At 38.3% G+C, this 23,513-nt stretch overlaps 1 protein-coding gene and 1 long non-coding RNA gene across 2 annotated transcripts; both read right to left on the bottom strand.

Annotated features, from left to right (window-relative positions):
* Positions 1–8,282: 8,282 nt before the first annotated feature.
* LOC136240638 (uncharacterized) lies at positions 8,283–10,141 on the bottom strand. Its single transcript, XR_010693913.1, has 4 exons — positions 9,830–10,141; positions 9,675–9,769; positions 8,659–9,607; positions 8,283–8,612 (listed from the first exon to the last, which is right to left on the bottom strand). It is a non-coding gene; the product is annotated as an uncharacterized lncRNA (long non-coding RNA).
* A 1,273-nt stretch (positions 10,142–11,414) lies between these two features.
* LOC136241336 (intermembrane lipid transfer protein VPS13B-like) lies at positions 11,415–23,247 on the bottom strand. The gene is made up of 18 exons (XM_066032529.1): positions 23,228–23,247; positions 22,691–22,824; positions 22,053–22,340; positions 21,634–21,795; positions 21,088–21,158; positions 20,321–20,707; positions 18,985–19,409; positions 18,412–18,751; positions 17,752–18,129; positions 17,148–17,550; positions 16,065–16,211; positions 14,946–15,853; positions 13,888–14,748; positions 13,274–13,834; positions 12,825–13,210; positions 12,424–12,661; positions 12,218–12,373; positions 11,415–11,453 (listed from the first exon to the last, which is right to left on the bottom strand). The coding sequence occupies exons 1-18, from the start codon at positions 23,245–23,247 to the stop codon at positions 11,415–11,417; spliced, it is 5,904 nt and encodes a 1,967-aa protein (XP_065888601.1).
* Between the last annotated feature and the right edge of the window lie 266 nt (positions 23,248–23,513).

The following is a 23,513-nucleotide window of genomic DNA, read 5'->3' as shown; positions in this document are numbered from 1 at the left end:
CGAGATACTCTAATAGAACAGTCACTCTAATACAGTAGTCAGCGTGTAGCGAGTTATGTAAGGATTTTTATGTAGTTTATCAGCTAGAAATGGTAGCTGGTGAGGTGGAAAGCTCTTGTCAGTTGGTTGTGACCTTTTTTCTTTTTTTTGGGTCTCACCTTACCAAACTATAGAAATAAGTCTGGGTCAGCCCTGCGGAGCCCCCCCTCATCATCAACTACTTCCTCCGCCGCTGGCCAGAGATATAGAACATTATGTGATTGAGCTATATATACCACTGAAATTGAGCCAAAACATATACAATGTGTTACATTACAATGTGTACATTAGGCACATCTGCAATGGATTGCTCAGCCCATTCTATTAGTGAATAATAAGGTACACACACACACACAGAGTCAAGCACCCACACAGACACTGACACATGCATACACATACACCCATAAGGAACACTGTCATAGCCACACATGTGCATTATACACTTGGATTTTCATAGTAAGTCATCAAGCAGATGATGAATAATGATTGCACATGAACTCATTAGTAGCTATGCCAAGAATGTGTGGCTACACAAAATGATGATTGTTGCAGGTTTTACAGTGAATGTTGTTGGATTGAGTACCAGAATATTGCTTTTTTATGTAATGGTTTCCAAATAATCTACTGAACACATAAAATTGTGAGGGAAGCACTTTTTTGCATCATTTTCAGTTATTCGGTAATTTTCATTCTGGGACTGGCTCTATGCTGTAAAATAAGTAACCTGTGTAACAAGTGAGTGACACTAATAAAACTAAATCTTAAAATTTGCTGAACCACAAAGTTACATGCCTTAAAACTTTTATACGTATATAACAGTATCTTAAGCTGGGTAGTACCCTGACACAAACAAAACTACTACAGTAGAGATGGACCAATACCACTTTTTACCAATACTTTCGATACGAGTATTTGTACTGAAATTATCTGCTGATATCGATTCCGATACTGATACTAAGCATTGAAGCCTAGACAAGTTTATTATAGAAATTTCACTGTACATGTTGTGATACACAGCTAGCTATTAAAATATGGCATCACAGTAATTGATTAATCTCAAGTTTTAAAATATTCACTGTATAACAGCTTAATATGATAAACATCATTGTGGATTACTAATTTCTTGATTTGAGGTAGTTTCCCTGTAAGCTAATAAACTTATTTTCTTGAGGAGCAACTGCACTGCCATTTAATTACAAGGATTTGTGTGCTCTAATATATTAGAATACACATGGAGCAATACTTGGAAAAGAGTAACAAAGGCTTTGTTTCACTACTTTGTTAGCTCAACTAAGTTATTAGCTACTGCAAACTTAGCTAGAGATTGTTTAATAAAGTGTTGAGTGTCTACTCATCTGTACCTTGTATTACTGATACCGATCCAATATCGGTACTAATATCGGCATCGATACCGATACTAGACATCGGTATAGGGCCACCTTTAAGCAAAACCACACACATACACTTATTCATGATCACTAACTCATCACACAATCATGTGTCCGCTTGGAGATTACAGCCATGTGAAAATCGATTGTACAATCAACTAATTAATCACAATAATAATCGCAGAAGTAAACACGCAATCAATACATAAACCATATTGCATACACATGCAATGATGACACTTATGGAAGGTACACACTCAGCCAGGGAATATTGATTAACCCAATTACATACTTCGAATATGAGCCTGAGAGTGTATGTGCCATGAATGACAACTGCAAGGCACTGAGTCAATAACTTGAGTGTAAGACGCAACTGTTGAAATGCAAGGCCAACAGGACTGCATGATCATGCCTATTGTATGTACAAATTGAGCTGGATCCTATAATTTGGCTTAAAAAATGAAAAGTGGATTTTTCTCAAAAAAATGTTTCAGCCACCCAGATGATAAAAGGTGACAGTAGAGGTGCCAAGCCCAGCAACATGACTGGCATGTGGTAAATGAAGGCCTCATGAACCAACAGTTTGTCTACATTTAACCTAGCATTGTTTTCTATAATGTTTTACTGCTATGCAGAGTACAGTGTAACTAGCTCACACAAGTGTAACAGGTATAGCAATGGCGGATCCAGGATGGAGCATTTGGGGCAAATGCTCCCCCCTCCCCACCTTGTAAAGGAGCCAGCCATGCTTCTGATTAAAATAGCTACTAAACTTTTGTCAGGCCAAGATCAATTTATCAACTCATGAAAATATGCACATTTTGCTAGCATTTGTTCTGAAACCAAAGTGAACCAAACACAAAATAGCTGTAAAATAGTCACCCAGCACCTTCGTGTGTGCTAAGCGCCTCTAAAATAATTATAAAATAATTATAATTGCTGTTGTTTAGGACATTCAGAGCCTTTTAAGCAGCTTTTAAGACTTCGCAACCATCTGAAAGGCCAAAATGGTAAAAATCAACAGTGAGACACTACTCAGAGGTGATTATTTGTTGCTTCAAAAATGCAGCACTAAACTAGAGAATCTGGCTCTCCCCAACCACCTACATCTTACCCTGTTTATGCCCCTCCCCTTGCCAGCTCCTGGATCCGTTCCTGTATAGCTATAGTGTGTATTATATGTGTGTGTGCGTGTATGCATGTATGTATGGGTGTAGCTAGTATTTCTGTGCATATGTGCACAACCGTGTATGGAGAGTAGAGACTATAATATGTATAGGCATTCCACTTGGACATATTCTGTACACCACATGATAAAAGGGTATTTCCCTATTGTGGCTGTAATGGTAGTGAGGTTTAATTGGGTCCTCAACTCACTCTGAAATCTTACCAGCACCACCTCCTCTTTGATGTTATCCCTACAGGTGATGCAGAATTGATTTATGAACAACACAACAAGCATGCACATAGAGACTCAATTCTTATTGCTAGATCAGTTCCAGTTTATCTTAGCTACCTCATTCCTCACCTCTTCCAATATTATGTAGTAACTCCATCACTTATTGAAATCTCGTTTACATACCAATCCCAAGATACTAACAATTTACTGATTTCCTGAATCAGTCCTGGTACATTGGGTTGCAAAGTCGTCACCTCCATCTGATATTTCATCGCTATAATATTACACTGCTACCTGGGAACTACTATATAGCTAGCAGTACAAAAGTTGATGAGGTAGACAGTTAAATATTTATTGATGGAAATTTTTAATTAGTTATAGAATGGAACATATAACCCCGTACCTCATAAATTATACATGATAAAGTTGATGATATAATGATAAGTCAAGTCTTGTTGGAAGCAGTGTATAAGTACAATAATTAGCATAGCAATGATCACTACAAAACAAACATCTATATAAACTCCTGACATGTAAAACAATTTTAAGTAAAAGTAATAAGGTATTCTGGGTAAGCCTGAGCATCTCCAAATATCACATGGTCTAGTGACATTATCCACAACAAATCTAGGCTCAATTCCCTAAGTAACAAGTTAATCCAAAGGAGGTCGATTTTTTCATTGCCAACCCTATCGTGTGTCAGTGTTTCACTTGTCTCATGACATCTTACAGTGTTCATAGGAATTTTAAATTCATGTGATAGACGTGCACGTGAACGCGTTGCGCTTAGGTGCTGCAAAGATTTGGAATCCTCAGTAAAACAGTAAATGACCTAGTCTCGTGCCCAGCCGGACTCTCGCTAATGTGCATTAGCGCGAGCCTGGCTGGGCACGAGACTATAATTAAAAAGGGGTGGTTCGAAGTGAATGTGCAGAATGTGTTATTGCACCAAAACTCTACCATGCGCCGCGGGGGGAAAGCCAGGTTAATTCAAAGTGCAGGCTATCAATCGATGATTGCGAGGATGATTGCGAGGATGATATTCTTCTTGAGGTTTAACTGTCTACTTCCGGCAATACTTCCGTGTACTATTTCATGTACTGTATTTGGTTGTTGTGTATGTGGCCACGATCGTAATCTATGGAATGTTGTAATGGTTGTATGTGTGTATGTAAGCATATTCCTCCACTGCGCGCGAGAATATTTCTCCTGTAAGCGATCAATCAATTATGTGGCGAAAGCCAAGTAGTGCCTAAACTTACGAATCATTCGATAAGGCTAACATGGTTTAGCTACATGGAAGAAAATTTTCCAGAGTGGGATGAAAATAAATGGAGGACCTTCATTTGTCCGTCCGTTTACAAGCTACATCACCCATCAATTCCACAACCTGGAGTAGCATATTAGTTGAGTATGATACATCCACATGTGGTTCCAACATTGACAGTGATATTTGTGGTCAGATTGCAGAACAAAAAGTACTGAAGGCATTCCATGATTACATGTAGAGTGAGCCTATGTTCATTTTTCACAATTTTTACTTTGCAGATTTACATGATAATCCTTACTGTATATAAGTCATTGTACAACCCCCAACAGGAAAATGATTATGAAACAAAGAAAAAGTTGAACGAGCTTAGTGATAAGGAAACAGAATGTGATCTGATCATTGTACATAGGAAGTTTGGTATAATTCTGGTTGAAACAAAGAGTTCATTTGGTGAGTACAAAAAGGCTCAAGCTCAACTTGAAAAGGCCACATATATTTTACTTAGGAGCAAATATTTTAACCTTAGTCCTAAGGCAAGTATGATAATAAAGAAAGTGGTTGCTTTCCCATCATTAAAACCACATGAAATTGGGTACAAAGGTGGTGAGAATTATGTGAGTCTTTGGCAACCAGATATTTCATCAGAAAGAAAATTTACAGAATGGTGGGATATTAATGTTGCTAACAAAACAAACTTGTATAAAATATGCAAGAATACTTACTACGTGTTGGTACCAAAACTACTGTGTGGACGTTGTGAGTTTTGTTTCTGTTATGATATAGTAGATAAACTAGATAAACAAAAATCCCTGAAAAGATTGATTGATAAAGAAGCTAAAATTAAAAGAGAGAATACTGTGCATGCTATGCATGCTAGGAAAGCGGAAAATGCTAAAAAAAAACAATAGGGAATGATAAAACAGTCAAGTTGAAAAAGACAAGAAAGTTTTGTGTAGATAATGTAGTATCAACAAATGATTTAAAGGAAAATGAATCCATTTTAAAAAAGCTGTGGGATTACATGACATTGGAGCAAAGAGAAGTATGGGGAAAGTGTAAACAGGTAATTTGTGGTCCTTTTGGTTCAGGTAAAACTATATTAATTCAATATAAGGTAGCTGAACTTGCAAGTTCAGATGAAGAAGTTATGGTCATTGTACCTCATCATCTTATGCCAGGATACGATGAGTTTTTCAAGCAAATGAGTAACATAGAACTTTGCTCGGTTGAACAATTTTCCAAGATTTTGAAAATTACAAAAAGAAAGCAAACTGCAAACATGTTTTTGTTGATGAGCTACTTTGGCCATATTATGTACATTTGGCCATATGTACATTAATTTGGACAAAGAACACAGTTTTGATGACCTATTGAACTATGATGAAATGCAAAAAAAATCACATTCAGAAAAGGAACATATAAGTTTATGGCGTAAAAAGAAGTATAATCCCCGTTATGTACCCTCTGGAGCTTATCAATTTACTAAGAATTATATGTCCTTTCTAGATGAATTGTGTGATATGCTTAAATCAAGGACTAGCACGAAGTATATGTGGGTAGCTACTCATTTATACTGTGCTATCTGGTACAAGTTGCTGAGATCATCTTGTGATTATGATGATACAAATAAAATAACTTTAGTCAGAAAGTTTGTTAAGATGTTTGACTGTGATAAACTTCCCATTTCCACATTGACTACCAATATGCGTACAACCAAGCAACTTCATGACTTCAAAAATGAAATGGAATGGCAAACATTTTGTAACATTGCAAACTATCAAAAATGCCTCTTCATAAGTAGAAAAATGCATTTAAGAGTTATTCAGGCCACACAATTCTAGGTCCATTTCCACGAATTATAAAGTATCCAAGTAGATGCATTAGTTATGGTGTCAAAGACAAACACCCAAAAGAAAAGAAAGCTGATCACTTCATTGTCTTCAGTGCTAAAGTAATACAAACTGAAGTAAATAGGCTGCTGCAGTCATCATCTGAGGTTGTGCAGCAACATAGTCTAAAGACAAGGAGTTCTAGATCTATAAGATAAGATCCTATAAATCGATTGTGGTATGCAGCTACTTTTGTCGTCTCCTTGAAAGTAAGCTGCAAAGAAGATATTCCTGAAGAAAAGTTGTGCTTTCCTTCCCCTTCGTGAACAGAAATGTCGTCGAACGCTATTTCAACTCCCAGTCCAGGTTTACTGCCGTTGAAACGACCGAGATCTAAAGACAGCTCAAACCAGCGCGAGAAGAAATCCAAAAGAATAGTACTTTCCCAATATGCGATGAAGTAATTAAAGAAGCTACAAAGCACAGGAAAGGTGATGATGCAATCTATTGTGAAGGCTACTGTGATGCGTGGGTACATCGTAGATGCACTGGGTTATCAGCAACGAACTTCACGACATTAAGAGATGCTGGCAAAGAACACACATTCTTTTGTCTATACTGTGAGATCCAAGCGCAAAAGGCAGAAATAGACAGCTTAATGTCGACTATTACTACACTTCAAACTTCTCTAAATGATCTTAAACGCAAACTAGACCTTTTTAATCAACCACAGCAGACTTCTACTCAAACTGTTCGTGCTCCAGTTGTTGACAAAGTTTCAAACACTGTCTATCAAAACGCCACCAACATTGATAGGAAATTCAACATTGTAGTGTATGGTGTAGCAGAAAATCCCCAAAATACCAACAGACAACTCTGAATGAAAAAGGACATGGAAAATGTGATGGAGGCTCTGTCTGCAACTGATATTGACATTGAACCTAGTGACATAAAAGATTTGTATCGTCTCAGCAAGTATGACCATAAGAGTGAGCGTCCCAGACCCCTTCTGGTGAAGTTCCTTCGTTCAAACACAGCAATTGATATCCTAAGTTCTAAGTCTAAGCTTGAAGCTCCAATCTACATAAAACCTGATCTAACTCCCCAGGAGCGCCAAAAGGAATGCTTATTATTGAAAGAAAGGAGATCCCTAATTGACAATGGTACCAAACGGAGATACATCAAAATAAGAAATGATTCCTTATACTTCAACAACAAGCTTCACTGCAAAGTGAGTACAGATGGTAACAAATTAGAGTATGTAACTGTATCAGCACAGCCACTTAATAATATCTCTGCCACAAGCATGAAGTCATCCTGACTCCCTGTTTCCACTATAACTAACCCAAATCCTGACTCAAATTCACAGGTGATTAATAACTCTACTAATAACCCAAACTCAAATAATGTATTAAGTGATTTGAAACTATCTATTGTAAATTTCTGTAGTGCTACTAACAAACGAACCCAACTTGAAGTTTTTCTGATTACCTATGCAATTGACATCATTATTGGGACAGAATCACATTTGAATGAATCTATTCTAAACTCTGAGGTTTTCCAAATAATTATCAAACATACAGAAAAGACAGAAACACTTCTGGTGGTGTATTTATTTCCATAAAGAGCTCTATACCATGTACCCAAATTAATGACAATTCAACTATTGAAATGGTGTGGGCTCACGTTCATCTTGACAAGAACAATGACTTTATTGTTGGCTCCTTTTACTGTCCTCCTCACTCAAGTGATACAATACTTGATGACTTGCAGTCTTCCATAGACACGATTAAGCAAAAGTACCCTCACACTCAAATCATTCTTGGAGGTGACTTTAATTGTCCAGGTATCGACTGGGATAACAGTACACTAATAAATTCATATGTATCATGTCACTTTCGTGAAAAACTTATTGACTTATCGCACAACTACCGACTGTCTCAGTTAGTCATCTTCCCTACAAGAGCTCAAAATGTCTTAGACTTATGCTTTACAACTAATCCTAATTCTGTGATATCATGTGAACCACTTCCAGGCTTGAGTGACCACAATGCTGTTTAGTATCCATCAAGATTCCTAAACGTGTAATTAAACAGCATCCCAGAACTGTTTACCTTTACAAGCTAGCTGACTGGGAAAAAATAAGAGAGGAATTATCAGACTTGTCACATGATTACTTTGAAATAAATCAAGCATCATCCCAAGCTTAGATGAAAATTGGTCCTTCTTCTTACAAAATTTGCAAGAAATAATAAACACTCATACTCCTACCAAGAAATTAAGTACAAGAATTCACCTTCCTTGGCTGTCTTCTGCTTTAAAACAACTCGTACGTAAAAAGCAAAGAGTTTATAGAAGAACAAAGCGTTATTGTCGAGATAGTGACTGGAATGAATATAAATCATTACAAAAAGAGGTAGATCATAAACTAAAGTACCAACACAAATCCTACCTGACAAACCTAACTTCATCACCAGACAGTAACAAAAAGTCTTTATGGCACTACATCAAGTCACGAAAACAAGAAAACAATGGTATTAGTACATTAATAAATCCTATAAATGGTCATATCATAACCAATCCTGTGGAAAAAGCAGACACCCTCAATCAACACTTTCAGTCTGTCTTTACATCCGAAGATAATAGTAACATTCCTGACAAAGGTCCATCCTTATTTCCATCTTTACCTACATTTGAGATTACTGAACAAGGAGTCTACAACTTGTTAAGTACCTGTGACACATCCAAATTCCCAGGACCTGACTCCTTACATCCGTGCGTACTGAAGGCCACAGCTGCTGAATCATCTCCCATTCTAACTCATATTTTCAAACAATCACTAGAATCTGGTGAAGTCCCATTACAATGGAAGCATGCCTATATCACCCCAATATTTTAAAAAGGTTCCAAAGCTCACCCAGGCAACTACCGCTCACCTCAGTAGTTTGTAAAACAATGGAGCATATCATAGTGAGTCAAATTATGAAGCATATGGAGGACCAAAATATCCTTTCAGACAACCAGTTTGGATTTAGATCAAAACATTCCTGTGAGACTCAACTACTCATTACTGTAAATGACATTGCAAAAGATATTGACAGGAACCTGCAAGTTGATGCTGCTATATTAGACTTTTCTAAAGCGTTTGACAGAGTAGCTCATTCTAGACTTCTCTACAAATTGAATTACTATGGTATAAGAGGAACTGTCTTAGAGTCCTTCCTTCATGGTCGTACCCAACAGGTTGTAGTAGAAGGCTCTAGATCTTCTACATGTCAAGTTACATTCGGTGTTCCACAAGGTTCCGTACTTGGTCCGTGTTGTTCCTAATTTACATTAACGATATTATAACAAACATCAAGAGTGAAATTAGATTATTTGCTGATGACATTCTACTCTATAAAACTATAGCTACGCCCAACGATCACAGAATACTGCAAATGACTTAGATTCCCTAACACAATGGGCTAGCAACTGGCTGATGGAATTTAACATTCCCAAATGCAATATTTTACAATTTACAACCCACCACAGTAAAAGCACTTTTACATATAAAATGTCTAATATTCCATTGAATATTGTATCAGAGCACACCTATCTTGGTATCCGCCTCCATCATACACTATCGTGGGAACCTCATGTTAACTATATTTGTGGAAAAGCAAACCGTCTTCTTGGATTTCTGAAAAGGAATTTATATAATGCCCCAATACAAATCAAAGAACACTTATACAAACAATTATTGTTACCTTCTATTGAATACTGCTCAGCCATCTGGGATCCTTATCACCAAACAACAGTTAGCAAATTAGAAATGATCCAACACCGAGCTGCTAGATTTGTCCTTAATAAACCATGGCACAGATCCAATCAACAACACAGTATTACAGATATGCTTAATTACCTTCAATGTCCAAGTTTAAAAAGTAGAAGAAGGAATGCTAGACTTATCTTATTATTCAAGATTGTGAGAAACTTACTGGTGCTACCAAATCATTGTTTACCTCAGCCAACCCCTGCATCATATACTCGTGCCAATAATCCCATCAAATTTGCACAGCTACAATCCAGAATTGATTTATACAAATATTCTTTTCTGCCAAGAACAATTATTGATTGGAATAACCTGAAAATTGATAACATTGACACAATTAACTTTGACACTTTTAAGAACATTGTAGATAAGCTAAATAATTTGTGATTTGTAATGCACATTAGCATGTTTCCCCTGGTGGGCTTTGCTAATTAATAATAAAATAAAATAAATAATAATCAAACCTCGAAATATTGCAATTATTTGTGATCGCATTGAGCATAGTAGAAACACTTAGAATTTTGTTAGAAGGTCAAACGTTTACCTTGTGCAGTGTCAACGAACACCTTGATAAAAATATGAGAATGCAATTACAATTGGCTATTCATCTCAAATAGCTTCATTTGAGTGGCCGGTAGTTATACATGTCAGATTTGCTAAATTAATTACATGAGCTGGTACAGGAAATGGAACAGCTACAGGAAATAATAGCTAGCATAGCATGAAGGTATTTACATATCCATTTTTTGGAAGCGATCATAGTGTGATCACTTCACGATGTAAGGTGTATTATATTCTCATCTGTCGTGAAGACGATGATGCTGAGAAGCTTTCTGATTACAAGCATAAATTTAATTATCACTTTACAGTTAGTTAATGAAAGTACGTATCAAGATTTACCAAGTTTAATTGCGAATTATGAGTATAAATTCTTTTTTCTACTTGATAATCTCCAGAAAAAGGTATCTTTACATATACTCTTCAATTTGGGGTGGAGTGATGATAAAGACAAGAGTGAATATCTGTACATTCGTTTTGCATCACCATACTAAGATCAATCTGTCATTTTGAAAGTTTTAGTTACTTTTTGAATATGTAATATTTGCATTGAACCTTGAAATTAAAATTTTAAAGTGTACATGATTTTGTATATGTATGTATATGTATATCTAACATTTATAATACTTTATATGCATGCACATTATTTTTATAATTTTTGCTGGTAGCTATTAAATTGAATGATACGTATATTATTAGTATGATATGTTGATCCTTTTCAGTACAATTTTTAATCTTATTGTTATTTCATAATATCTATACAAGGTCAACTGTCTACCTTTTAGATCAAGACATACAACAGTACATGTGTCATAAAGTCAAGGAAAGGTGGTGTAGGCATGCATTAGCATAGATATTATAATAATAGCTATATAAACATTGTATGAAATCTATAATCGTTGCTATTCACAGGAAAAACTGCGCTAGTGGGCGGTGTCCCGGTTCCAGTGGTTAATGGCGGCCGCAAGTGAAGGCGAGTATCTCTCTTTTCACCCTATTTCATATCCCTATGACACAATCAGCGGAAATGTGATGTGTCATTCACATCACAAATCACGTCTGATCACATGATAAAAGTTCGTACCCGGAGGTCACCGAACTGGTAGTCTTTCGCAGACTATGTTAATGCTACCACTTGAAATTCAGCTATCACTTTCTGTTATTAGTAGAAGACCACAGTTACAATTAAACCTTACAGTAAAGCCACTATTTAATAGCTACCTCTTTAGTAAGACCACCTTATTATAGTGGCTGTATCAAGTACATCCCCAAAATTGCTATAGTATAATTCATGAGGTCATTAAGATCACCTCATAACAGAGGCCATGTCAAGTATAACCTAAGTGGCCTCATTCAGTGGCGGAGGAAGTAGTTGATATGAGGGGGGGCTGAACAGGGTCGGATCCAGACTTATAGAAAGGGGGGTAAAAATGAACTGAGGCACTGTATTGTCTCTGATTTGTTAAGGTGAGACCAAAAAAAAGAAAAAAAAAAGGTCACAGCCACCTGACAGAGTAGCTACCCACCTCACCAGCTATGCATTTATAGCTGATAAACTACATAAACATCATTACATAGCTCGCTACACACTGCTCTAATACTGTGACGGTTTTATTAGAGTGACTGCTCTATTAGAGTATCTCGATCTTTATCACGGTTTTCAGCCCCACTCCAAGAAGGATAATGTTGGCATGATATCAATCTGAGGAGGGCTAAGCCTCCTCCCCCCCCTTCTTCCGCCTATGGCCTCATTGGCAAGGTTACCTTGTTATTGAGGACATACTATTTTTTGGCCCATACTTCTATCATACACAAAGTGATTTGGTCTACTTAACAATGACGATAGAATGTTAGCATGCATGACAATGGGGTTTCCATAAATACTGCAAAAGTAAAAAAGTAGCTGATAAAGGTTCCTACCATATCTGGTGAATGACACTTGACCAATACAAATGGTGATGGCTTGTTGGGATCATCATCATCATCATCTTTGTCTTCATTTATTATTGCCAACGAGGACAAGTTAACTGTGCCAGACCACAGCTCATAATGCTGCCACTTCATACCGAAAGCTAACTGTGAATACAGATAATAAATAAAACATCTATGGATGAATTTGTTTCCACCTCATCAGATGAAGGTATTAGAGTATCATTGTGATCCAGTAACTGCCCATTCCCAGTAGTGCCCTTCTCTCTTACTGTGATACCAACAGAGGTACGATTGACCAGTAAACACTGAGGATGAAGTTCCAGTAAGATAGTGTTGGAGGGAGTTCTTGACAGTGAGGCTAAAATGGTGCAGTGCTGAGTCGTACTAACAGGAAGCCTTAGTAACAAAACACGAGCACTAGCCCCCTTAGACCTACACAAGAATTAAGATAATAAATACAGTTTGAAACTTTAAAGAAATAAGTACCACTACATAAACGTGCATGTGAGTGTGCATATGTGTGCATCAATACACATCATGATGCAGTATACAAAAGTTACGATGAATACACTACAGCTACATGTACAGTACTAACTCCTGGGGGGCTGTGGTAAGATCACAATATGGCCACTGCTGGGAAAAGCCCTCCAGTTGCTCATAGGTGAGGTCAGTAACTGGCAGCTCATGTAACATCGTAGTGGATACAGGCACAATAGGTTCAAGCATTATATCGTTCTCCTCATTTTGGTGAACAAACTGCAGCTGGTGCCAAACATCAGCAAGAAAGCTGGGCAGCTGAGTGAAAGCACCTTGACCAGGTAAAATTGTGGGTTGGTTGGAACCAGAACCCTTGACTACTACTAGATGATCGGTTTGATCTGGTTTTGATGGAGACGGTGGCACTTGATCATATGTTGTTGAACAGAGAGTAAGATCAAATGGCAGGTGACTAACAGCTCCAAACAGTGGCCATAGTATTATCTGTATACAAAATTTATAGCAAGTAAAATGTGCTACGTGCATAAGTCATAGAAATGTATATACCTTTGTTGGAGATGGCTGTGATCCACTACCATAGAATGGCACCAGGTTAAACCAGCATTGCATTATGCCATCATTTTTTGATGGGACATTCACAAGCAAATGAGGCTTTTTCCAATTCTGTGTTCTAGAACTAAGTGGGTATGATTTGGACCACTCTCTCACATTTGGCAGACAAAATTTTATGCCTGCAAATCTATCCTCAGCTGCCAACATTGAAGGGAGACTAGAACAAGCTGGAATGATTGCTGAGTGATCATCATCATCAGCTGCAGCAGAACTTGAGCCCCACCCACTAAATTCTTCTGCTTCTTCTTGCTCCTGAGTAAGCTGCATACTGTTAACTAATCCCACTTCCACCGGGAATGGTAGATACGAAGTGATCATCCAACTTCCTCTAAAAGTGATAACACGCTGTAGTCCTCCTAGCAGATGGACTTCCACAAACAGAGTAGTCCACTGAGATCCAACCTGTAGAGGAACTGCCAACACACACTCACCGTCAATACCAAAAGGTTTAGTCCAATGCCACATCCCTTCATGCACCAAACAAATATGTAGCTCCTAAGAAAACACCACACACATTACAGCAATACAATACAAAGCCAGTGCCATACCTGACTGATTGCTTGGCTTGTTCTCCAGCAGTACCCATGACAGCTGTGGCTGGGGAGGAAGATGTCCTCTTCAGTGCCTGACTGGCCGAAATGTAAATCTTCCACTGTGTCATTACAAACGATGTAGTGTGTTAGTAGTGTCACTGGCTGACTGGTAGACCACATGTGGTGTGCTAGTAGTAGAGTATGGGAAAGACCTTGACTAACATGTAATGACAGGAGGTCTGCTTTGATGGCTGCTTCCAGTTTAAGCTTGGTAGGATCACACTGCTGGAATACACCGATGCTGACTTGCATGCATTCAACAGCACTGCGCCATGTAAGATCTCTGAAGTCTACAAACTGTACACCAAACGAACTCCTGATTGTTCCTGATATTGTTCCATCTGACCATCTTCTTGAACGCAGACTGAAGTTTGTTGCACACAATTCAAAAAGTTCCTGCTCAATCGGAGAAGGCAACACAACATCGTAACCCTCAAAACTCCTTTCTCTGTGTCGATTAAAGAAAATGAACTTGACAGAAAGTTTCTCTAGTTCTGAATGCAGTATTAATGATGGTGAAAGATATTTGTTATGCAATGAGTCTATTCTAGTGCTGGCAGCAAGGACAACAGGAGATAAAATGGTAGATAGCGGAGCAGGGAATCCAGCACGCTCTGCAAGTTGACTCCAGTCTTCCTCACTCTCACCAGTCCACATAACTTCATCAATCACTACCCTCCATTGCCTAGAGCTGGGTAAAACATTACTGCCATTGTCCAACACCAGTGAGCAACTGGTGCACTCAGTGAGAGTGAAACTTTTCAGCGTGACATACTCTTGTTCTTCAATGTCCCAGTATTGTAACAAGCAGCCGATCTGTAAAAACATGTTACAGTAACCAATGCTAGCTTGTGCAAGCATGTATGCATGTATACATGCACACATGTGTACAGTGTGACTGCATAGGTGTACCAGTGTATGTCTGCTGTCTGTATGTAGTGTGTTCCTCTGTGTGTGTGTGTGTGTGCGTGCGTGCGTGTGTGTGTGTGTGCATGTACGTATGACACACTCACTTGTATTTCCATAGCAGCAGCCTGGTTACTAGAAACATTGAATGGAACAGGAGCCACTTGAAGACTGGTGATAACTCGTGGCTCATGATAACACCATTCCATAGAAGAAGCCACAACGGCATCTTTGCCCTCATTAAACACAATCTGACCAGGTAGAGGCTCCTGATAACTGCCCTCTCCAGCATTAAACACATAAACAAACTCGCCACTTCTAAGATCATCTTCATAAATAGTGTTACCTTTGGACTCCTTGTTGATAGCATCATAATCAATGGCAGCAGTATTGTCTATGTGTAGTGATTCTAGTACTTCAGTTAACGTTGTGTGCAGTTCATTTGCAGCCACAATGTGGTCATTGCTGACAAGCAAGTGCAAGGATGACGAAGATAACGTTATGAAAAACTCTGAGTGGTCTAAATCTGAAAGTGGTGCATGATGATAGAGTTTCACATCAAGATGGCTGTTACAGAGGCAGGGTAACTCAGACTGCTCCACAACTAAATGTAGCTGTACTCCACTGGCTGATAATACTCCTTTATTGGTGAGAGCAAACCTTGAACTATCACCAGTCTCAGGAAACCTGCCATTAAGGCCACTCCAAGATAAAACCACACCTTTCTCAACAAGATATGGATAAGAGTCACTCACTGATTTTCTTCTTTTTGGATGTTGAAACTTAGAAATACCAATTTCAATAAGACACTGGCTGGTGGACAGCTTTAGGTTTATAGGAGTTTCAGTGTAGGATGGGAGCTTGACTGATGTTTCTGTATTGGCAGATATTGGAGCGTGTGTGTGGGTGGAGTCAGTGATGATGGTAGTGTATGACTTGACTGTGTTAAACACACTGACCAAATCTGGTGTCAGTGTGATGTGTAATGGCTTGCCAATTTCAGCTGATATTGTCACTGAAAGATGAACAAATATGTACCACTAAACATGACTCGCTGTGTGTGTGTGTGTGTGTGTGTGTGTGTGTGTGTGTGTGTGTGTGTGTGTGTGTGTGTGTGTGTGTGTGTGTGTGTGTGTGTGTGTGTGTGTGTGTAGTGGCGTACAGTACACATGTGAGGCAAACAAAACTGATTGCTGTACATTACAGGTAACAGGTACTGTACATACATGTATTATTCTCAGCTTGACTGGTATTTACAGAGTAGTTCAGCACCAACAGAGAAGGCATGACCCCGGTTTTCACTTGTGGCTGCCCTTTACGGGTGTCCATTACTGCAAAGCAGTACAACTCTTCTGATCGTAGTTCAGCATAAGCTGTAACAGAGAATGCGTAGGATAAAAATGAATATACAATGCACACACACCATTTAAGAATAGCATGCATAAATGTATTACAGACATGTGCACCTAGAATGTATGTGGTCTCATACAAAAATCAGACTTTGCAAGTTTACAGGAAAGTTACTTTGGGAAAAACATTGATCAGTGTATTGTAGATGAACAGCAAGCAACACAACACAGTGGATCTTTGTTCCTTGAGTTAGACAAAGTGTTCAGAAAATTTTTATTCACATAAGTGAAGCCTATTAATTTATGTAGTACAGAGCTCTATTCAATTACTCTAAGAGAAGATTTCAGAACTTCTTATGTAGTTGGCAGGTCACATGTTTAGGCATATGGAGCCACACCCACTCATCTGGATTCTGCAAATGGAGTCACACCAACTTGTTGTCAGTAGACTTACTCCCAGCTATTGATCATTACTTATCTCACAGCTGTCACTGAAATCAACTTCCTGCAGATTTACTGATAAGTGGAGAGTGGGACAGGATCATGGAGTACTATACATACTTAAAGATGTACAAAGACTTTTTATGTGGTACTTAGTTATTGACTGAGGTTCACTGCTAAAAAAGAACATACATTTACTCTAATAGAATGTACATTATAGTGACGAAACACTTTACCCCAATTGAACTTTTGGCATTCAGATAATAGAGGTGTTTACATTCTAAAATTCATCACGCTAATATTTTATCAAATTTCCATGTACAACTTCTTTACCTCAACTACCATGTATATTTAACTGCACACATACATCTGTAATCTTGTTGTAGACCACACCCAAGATCGTACATGGCCCCTACACATGCTCTTTCACACACAGAATTGCAGTAGCACTAACACACACACACCACACACACACAACACACACACACACACACACACAAACACACACAACACACTTACTAGACAATTCCTTTCCACTACCAGCCATATTGATATGAGCATCATAACAAGAGATACTATACTGGACAGAGTTGCCAGTACTGGTCAATGTACAGAGCGGATGATCAATGGCTAACTGAATTAGTGGCTGCATCTTGAAAGATGAATGTGACTGTTCAGTTGGTGAAGGAGACTGGAAAAGACAGACAGTGATTTTGTTACCACTCAGTACAGCTTGATAAGGTATGGAGGGTGCTGCTGGTAGTACAGTTGCCATATCTGTTAGTGAATCACTACTAGGAGTAGGTACCATTGTAGATTTGATGATAGAAGACACCAGATTAATTTGATCTTGTCCAACAAATATTGTCACGTTACTGGATATATTCACCTCCAGTGAATTACCACATGCAACCATCAAAACCTTCACAAAAAGAACAGGTAACAAATAGACGTACACAGTACACAAAAGCTTAGTGCAACAAAAATGAAAGTGCAATGTATTTGAATGTTAATTTTCAGCCCTAATATCAATTGCAGTTGGTCATAAACAGTATAGGGTACATACATACATAAGTACATAACATTACAAGAAAATAATGATATGTATGTACATGCAAAGTACCTTCCCAGGGGCTTGGCTTGGCTGTAATATAGCTGGACTAAACAGCACTCGCAGTTCACAGCTCAGTACAACAGGCAACACTGTGACTTGTTTATGATTATCCACTTGATAGGCCCAGAATGCTACTGAACACATATCCAACTGATATGCTGGCAGATGTGGTCTCCTTCTGTCATGTACTGCCACATTAGCCTTCTTGTACACGCTAGAATTGACTATCATTCGTGTGATGGGATAGTCTAGGTTAGAAGTGAGACAAGCACTGTCTATGCTAAGAACAAGTGCTGATGTGAAATTGGAGTCTGGTACAGTGACCCTGAAACAGTCCATCTTAATGTCTAGCACTGGCCACATAAACTCTCCATCATCTGGAGGTATCTGTTCAAAAAGAAAATACAATACAATCATCTATACCATTAAAATTTTAACCAAAACATACACTGTGATTGTGTATAACAACTACATACGAAAAGGCATAGGATTTTAATAGCAATAAATAGATTGTACAGCACCCACAAATTGTAAAATTTGTGTAAACTAGACACTTGGAATCAATGGAAAGTAATCTGACTGTCCTTTTTTCCAGGTGAGTGCCTAACAAAGGTGCTCTTGTTAAGTGTCCAAATTAACAAGTTTCACTCTACATACTATAGAAATTACCTCATCTTTGTTCTGTCCAATCAAATCAGTGAATGGTCTGGTTATTCCATCAAGGTAGCGCACAATGGGTAGCCACACTAGCAACTCAAATGGCTTCATCTCCACTGTCAGTTTGGGTGCCTTGCAGTGCGTGGAACCATTAGAATATGAGAGAAAACTGATACCGAGGAACGATCGAGAACTTGAATGTTGCGTGGACTGTGGTTCTGGCTCATTCAGCTCTGTCATCAGATTGGATAGTGCACTGGAAATTGATGGGTCCAAAATGGACGTGTGAGAGGAAAATAGCTTGTGACAACTTCTCTCTTGACTTGAGGAGATGGTGGGTGCTTCATGATTCCTACAGTGGAGATGAAATAGTTAAGAAAGCATTGTTATTACTGGCAATCGAGTAGCCAGCCAGATAACTATAATTTTCATTTACTTGTTGATATACAGCATAATGAACAGCACATGTGCAAGTGTATGCGTACATGCGTCATGTGCGTGTGCGCGCGCATGCATGTGTGGGTGTGCGTGCATGTGTACATGTTAATGTACAGTACATACAAAAACCTTTTTCTGTATACTCACAATTGTGCATCAGCTGATACAACCTTCACGATGGCCTCAAACTGTTGCTCTTGAATATCAAGAGAACATGACACATCACAAAGAGTGCACTCTACACTGCTAACTCCCATCAGATCATCCACCATTGATTTCAACTCCACCTCTTCATCATCATCATCGGCTGAGAACACACAGAGGGTCAGTTTAGAAAGAGTCAGTTGTAACCAGAGGGAGGGGACCCTGGTGGGTAGCTGTGAAGAGGCAACACTCAGGCCGGGCATGGTAGAGACTGTAATGACTGAATGAGCTGGGGAAGGTGACAAACTGGCAGTAGGTTGTGACTGGGATACAAATCCTGACTCGTCCCATTCCTGAGAGTTGTTAGTGTTGAGCAGTGATGATGCCAAATCTGACATGATCCTTATCACAGCTGAGAGCAACTTGGCCTATAAGATAATCATTAAAAAATTGAGACTAGAAAACATTTAGATACTAGGCCTTATACTGAATGTATGTATAAGTATTAAGGCTAATAGCCTGTTAACCTTTATCTTACAAATACTAAATACAATACATAATATGAATTCTTTGCTATTGACTTCAAATCATGACCTCTAGTTCCATATGGACTAGTTAGTTGAAAGGGTAAAGAAATAAACAAAATAATGTTAGCTAAAAAAGTATCTCTACAAGTTAGTCAGAGCTTTGCAGAAAATTTTCACACAGCTGACTGCTTTACTATAGATGACTGTTCTATTAGAGTATCTCGATATTTTCCAGTACTATATAAATTTTTTCACTATGGTAAGTAGCTAATTAGTTAGTTGCTTCTATAGGTTGGTGACAACTGACATAGGCCATCAATATCAACAGGTAGCAGCTTCTACTGCACAACAGAAAACTTGATTGAAAAAAGTTGACAAACTCGTAACTCTGTAAGTCGGTTTTAAATGTGGGTGTTTAGATAAATAATTTCTCTAGTCAACACTTGATTCATTAAAACTGATGAAGTGAACGTTAACTTTTTCTTTCATAAAACTTCTTAGTTGTACAGTAGTTTGAAGCACTATGTACAGTATATATGAAATTCCGTATTGACTTGACACAGGAAAAAAATACAATCCTAAGATATGTACTTCTAACAGAAAAACCATTTTAAGCACTCAAGTAAATAAATTTCTGAGGCTCCACAATAGTAAATTTTCACAAAGCAAACCTATTCAAATACTTATAAGGATAACCGTGCTTTTATAAATAATTTAGGTACATGACTACCTGCACCAGATCCATTGAGTCAAAATTTAACATTTTATTTAAAAACAAAGAATGCATGTTATATGTATAATGTAATCCTCACTTGTTCTGGAGACACAGAGACTACTATTGGTTGCACATCAGAATGTACACCAATTCCAACTTCTGTTGATGTGGTGGAACGTACTGTTGCTATATCCATATCCATGGCAACAGGGTTAATAACATAACGTCTACAAGAAGTGCCAACAGTGAACAAGGAGAGTCCCTCAACACACGCCCTCCATGGAAACGTGTCCTCAAGGGATCCTTTTGATGATGGTTCATCAAGCGGAAGTCCCCCAGATGATGTGACAAGAACTGAAGGCAACATGGTAACCACCATTGGGATGGTTGGTACTCCATGTAGCTGCCAGTAGTCGTAAGGTATCGAGTCAATATTAGTATTAGTATTGATGGGGAATACTAGCATGACTGGTTCCAGGTTGATCTGTGGACACAACACACTAAGTTACACTGTTGTACACTAACTATTTATCAAGTACAATTATACTGTGAAACTAGAACGCTTGCCGTAAGACAGCTTATATGGTTACAGTTCATACATATACATATAGTAAACTGTGATAACATGATCAGGGATTTTTCTAGAAAATAAATTCAGGGGGGCAATCCGAGTTTTTCAGAAATTGAGGGGGGGGGGGGGGGCAGAACTTAAATTAGGCTAAATTTGTTTTATTGTAGCTAGCTAGCCATCGACTAAATTTTATGATTTCAAATCAATTTATTCATTGTTTCATCATTGGGCTGGTTGGGGCAGAGTTCAGGGGGGGGGGATGATGATTGGATGTACACATATTTGTTGTTTACCTCAACCACAAATGATCGCAGCAACGATATTATCCTTTCTCCACGGTCAGTAGCTTCATTCAGTTCAGTATCTACACAGTAAATTATGCACAAATGTATGAACATTCATCTCTACTGACCACCATCACACCAAATTACCTATGTATTTACGTATGTACATACGAACACAGATTAACACACACAAGAGTCAATCATGTTATCTACTGCTTGACCCATTGCAACTTAGTGACTGTTTAATTAGAGAGCTAGCTAGCAGAATGTTTGTGATTGACCCTCCTGTTCTCCCTCAGATTTCATTGCTGAAGATTAATGAGTATAAGTAGCATAACAAAAAACCAAAGAGTTTAAATGTCAATCTTGAAATGTTTTAAAGTCTATAAAATCCAACAGTACATGTACGTATATTAGTGACCCCCTCAAAATTCCGATGGCTATACCCCACTGTGGCAGTATTAACAAGAGACAGAATAATGACCACCATCTTTTACTATGCACATAAAACAATTATATGTATGTATGTAGCTGCAGCGTATTGTGATAATTTACCTGGTTCATGAGCTGTAGGGTCCATCACTACAGCAGCTGTAGTTGTTTTGTCTTCTCCAAGTAACAGATCAGTTGGAATTGACTTCAGATAAGACAGCAGTGATGGATGGAAACAAGCCAACAGTCCTGCCAGCTTCAAACGTATTGTTGAGAAATTCTTCTCTACACAAATAGTAAAAATAAACTTAATTATTATACAGATAGAATCAATATACTACTCTAAATATACACTACAAATTTTTAAAACTTTTGCTTTGAAATTAAAAAAATAGGGGATGAAATAATCAAATTTTGACTACTGGTTCAATTCAGTCTTCTACATGCACATGAATTAATGGCCTCATACACCCCCCCCCCCCCCTGTAAGCTGACATTTGTATTTGTTAAGGAAAACAAGCAATTTATATTTCCAATCTTACCATTTCCTTTTCCTATTGGGTATGCACAAAATGCCTCAAGTATATTTCCATCACAGTCTTGTAGCACCAAAGTACCCATGTTGGTGGGAAATGAGTCTTTGTTGCCTTTGGTTACTACAGGTCCTCGAATTAGCTTAGAGGATGGCATAGTTGTTGGGGGATCACATGACATAGAGGTGTCGAGATGATGCAATATGAGAGAGTGTGTGATGGTAGTCATACTGGTAGAATACTGCCAGGTGACATCAGTGAGGGCTAGTATTAGCTTGTCATTGTTAGTGCCATTGTCTGTAGAAGAAAAGAAGAATGTATGTATACTACACACACACACACACACACACACACACACACACACACACACACACACACACACACACACACACACACACACACACACACACACAATCTACGCACGCACATCTACGCATGCACGCACACACATCTACGCACGCACGCACACATGCACACACATCTACACACGCACATGCACACACATACGCATGCACACACACACACACGCAAGTACACACACACGTGCACGCATGTATGTACACACACCACAAACACATGCATGAATGCACGCACGCACACATACACATATGCACGCTCACACGCACACAAACACACACACCACACACCAATGATATCAGAATGATCTCTGTTATAATTACCAGTGTCCACACACCATGACCAACACACATCCATCAATTGAACCATTTCCTTTCCAGTGCACTTCACTAGAACATTAGGACAGTTCAGTTCCGTGTATGAACTGCGTAGAACAACAAACAGCATGCAGTTATGTGTAAGTGAAACATGTACACTATATACATATCTGAACAGAAAATTCAGCTGTTCAGTTAGAGTGTATTTTACAAAGAGGTGTGCGATTTGTATTCCACTATTATCAAGTAGCTACTGTACATTCACTGTCATTACCCATAATGCTATCCTGCCAATAGAGCACATTCACAAAGAAATCATAAAATAAGGAGCTTAAAATACGTGCGGAAAGAAGCCCAATGCTACAACACAAAAATCTTTCCACCAGACCTGGTACAGCAGCAGAATACAGTCAGTCCATTCTATCATGTCTGCACAGATTGGACTAAATACTTTATAGTTGGTCACTGTTTATATGCCAGGGAACTGTGTTATTCACTTAGATCACATACTGATCATGGCTTGAAGACATTTCCTTACTTATAAAAAATTAGTTGTGAATTTCACTACTAATTTCTGCCACAATACTCACTATTTTTAAGTAGTGATATCACTACTTTTGTAGTGACCTTCACTACATAGTAGTGAACATCACTACACGGTAGTGAGGGTCACTACAAAATTAGTCGTCGCTACACAAAAATAGTGAGTATTGTGGCAGACATTAGTAGTGACGTTTACTACATTTTGTAGCTTCACTAGTTTGTTTTACTGTGTATACATGTGCTAACATGTAAC

This window comes from Dysidea avara, chromosome 12 (assembly GCF_963678975.1).
Source record: "Dysidea avara chromosome 12, odDysAvar1.4, whole genome shotgun sequence".
Taxonomy (NCBI): domain Eukaryota; kingdom Metazoa; phylum Porifera; class Demospongiae; order Dictyoceratida; family Dysideidae; genus Dysidea; species Dysidea avara.
The sequence above is the reverse complement of the archived record's forward strand: the minus strand, read 5'-3'. Positions and strand labels throughout refer to the sequence as shown.

Excerpts from the sequence above, each read along its gene's own strand:
- LOC136241336 (XM_066032529.1), bottom strand. The coding sequence starts at position 23,247 with ATGTCTTCAAGCCATGATCA. Across the intron at positions 18,130-18,411 it reads TTGGACAGAACAAAGATGAG|ATACCTCCAGATGATGGAGA; the intron begins GTAATTTCTATA and ends CTTTTTGAACAG. Across the intron at positions 14,749-14,945 it reads CTGCTGCTATGGAAATACAA|ATCGGCTGCTTGTTACAATA; the intron begins GTGAGTGTGTCA and ends ATGTTTTTACAG.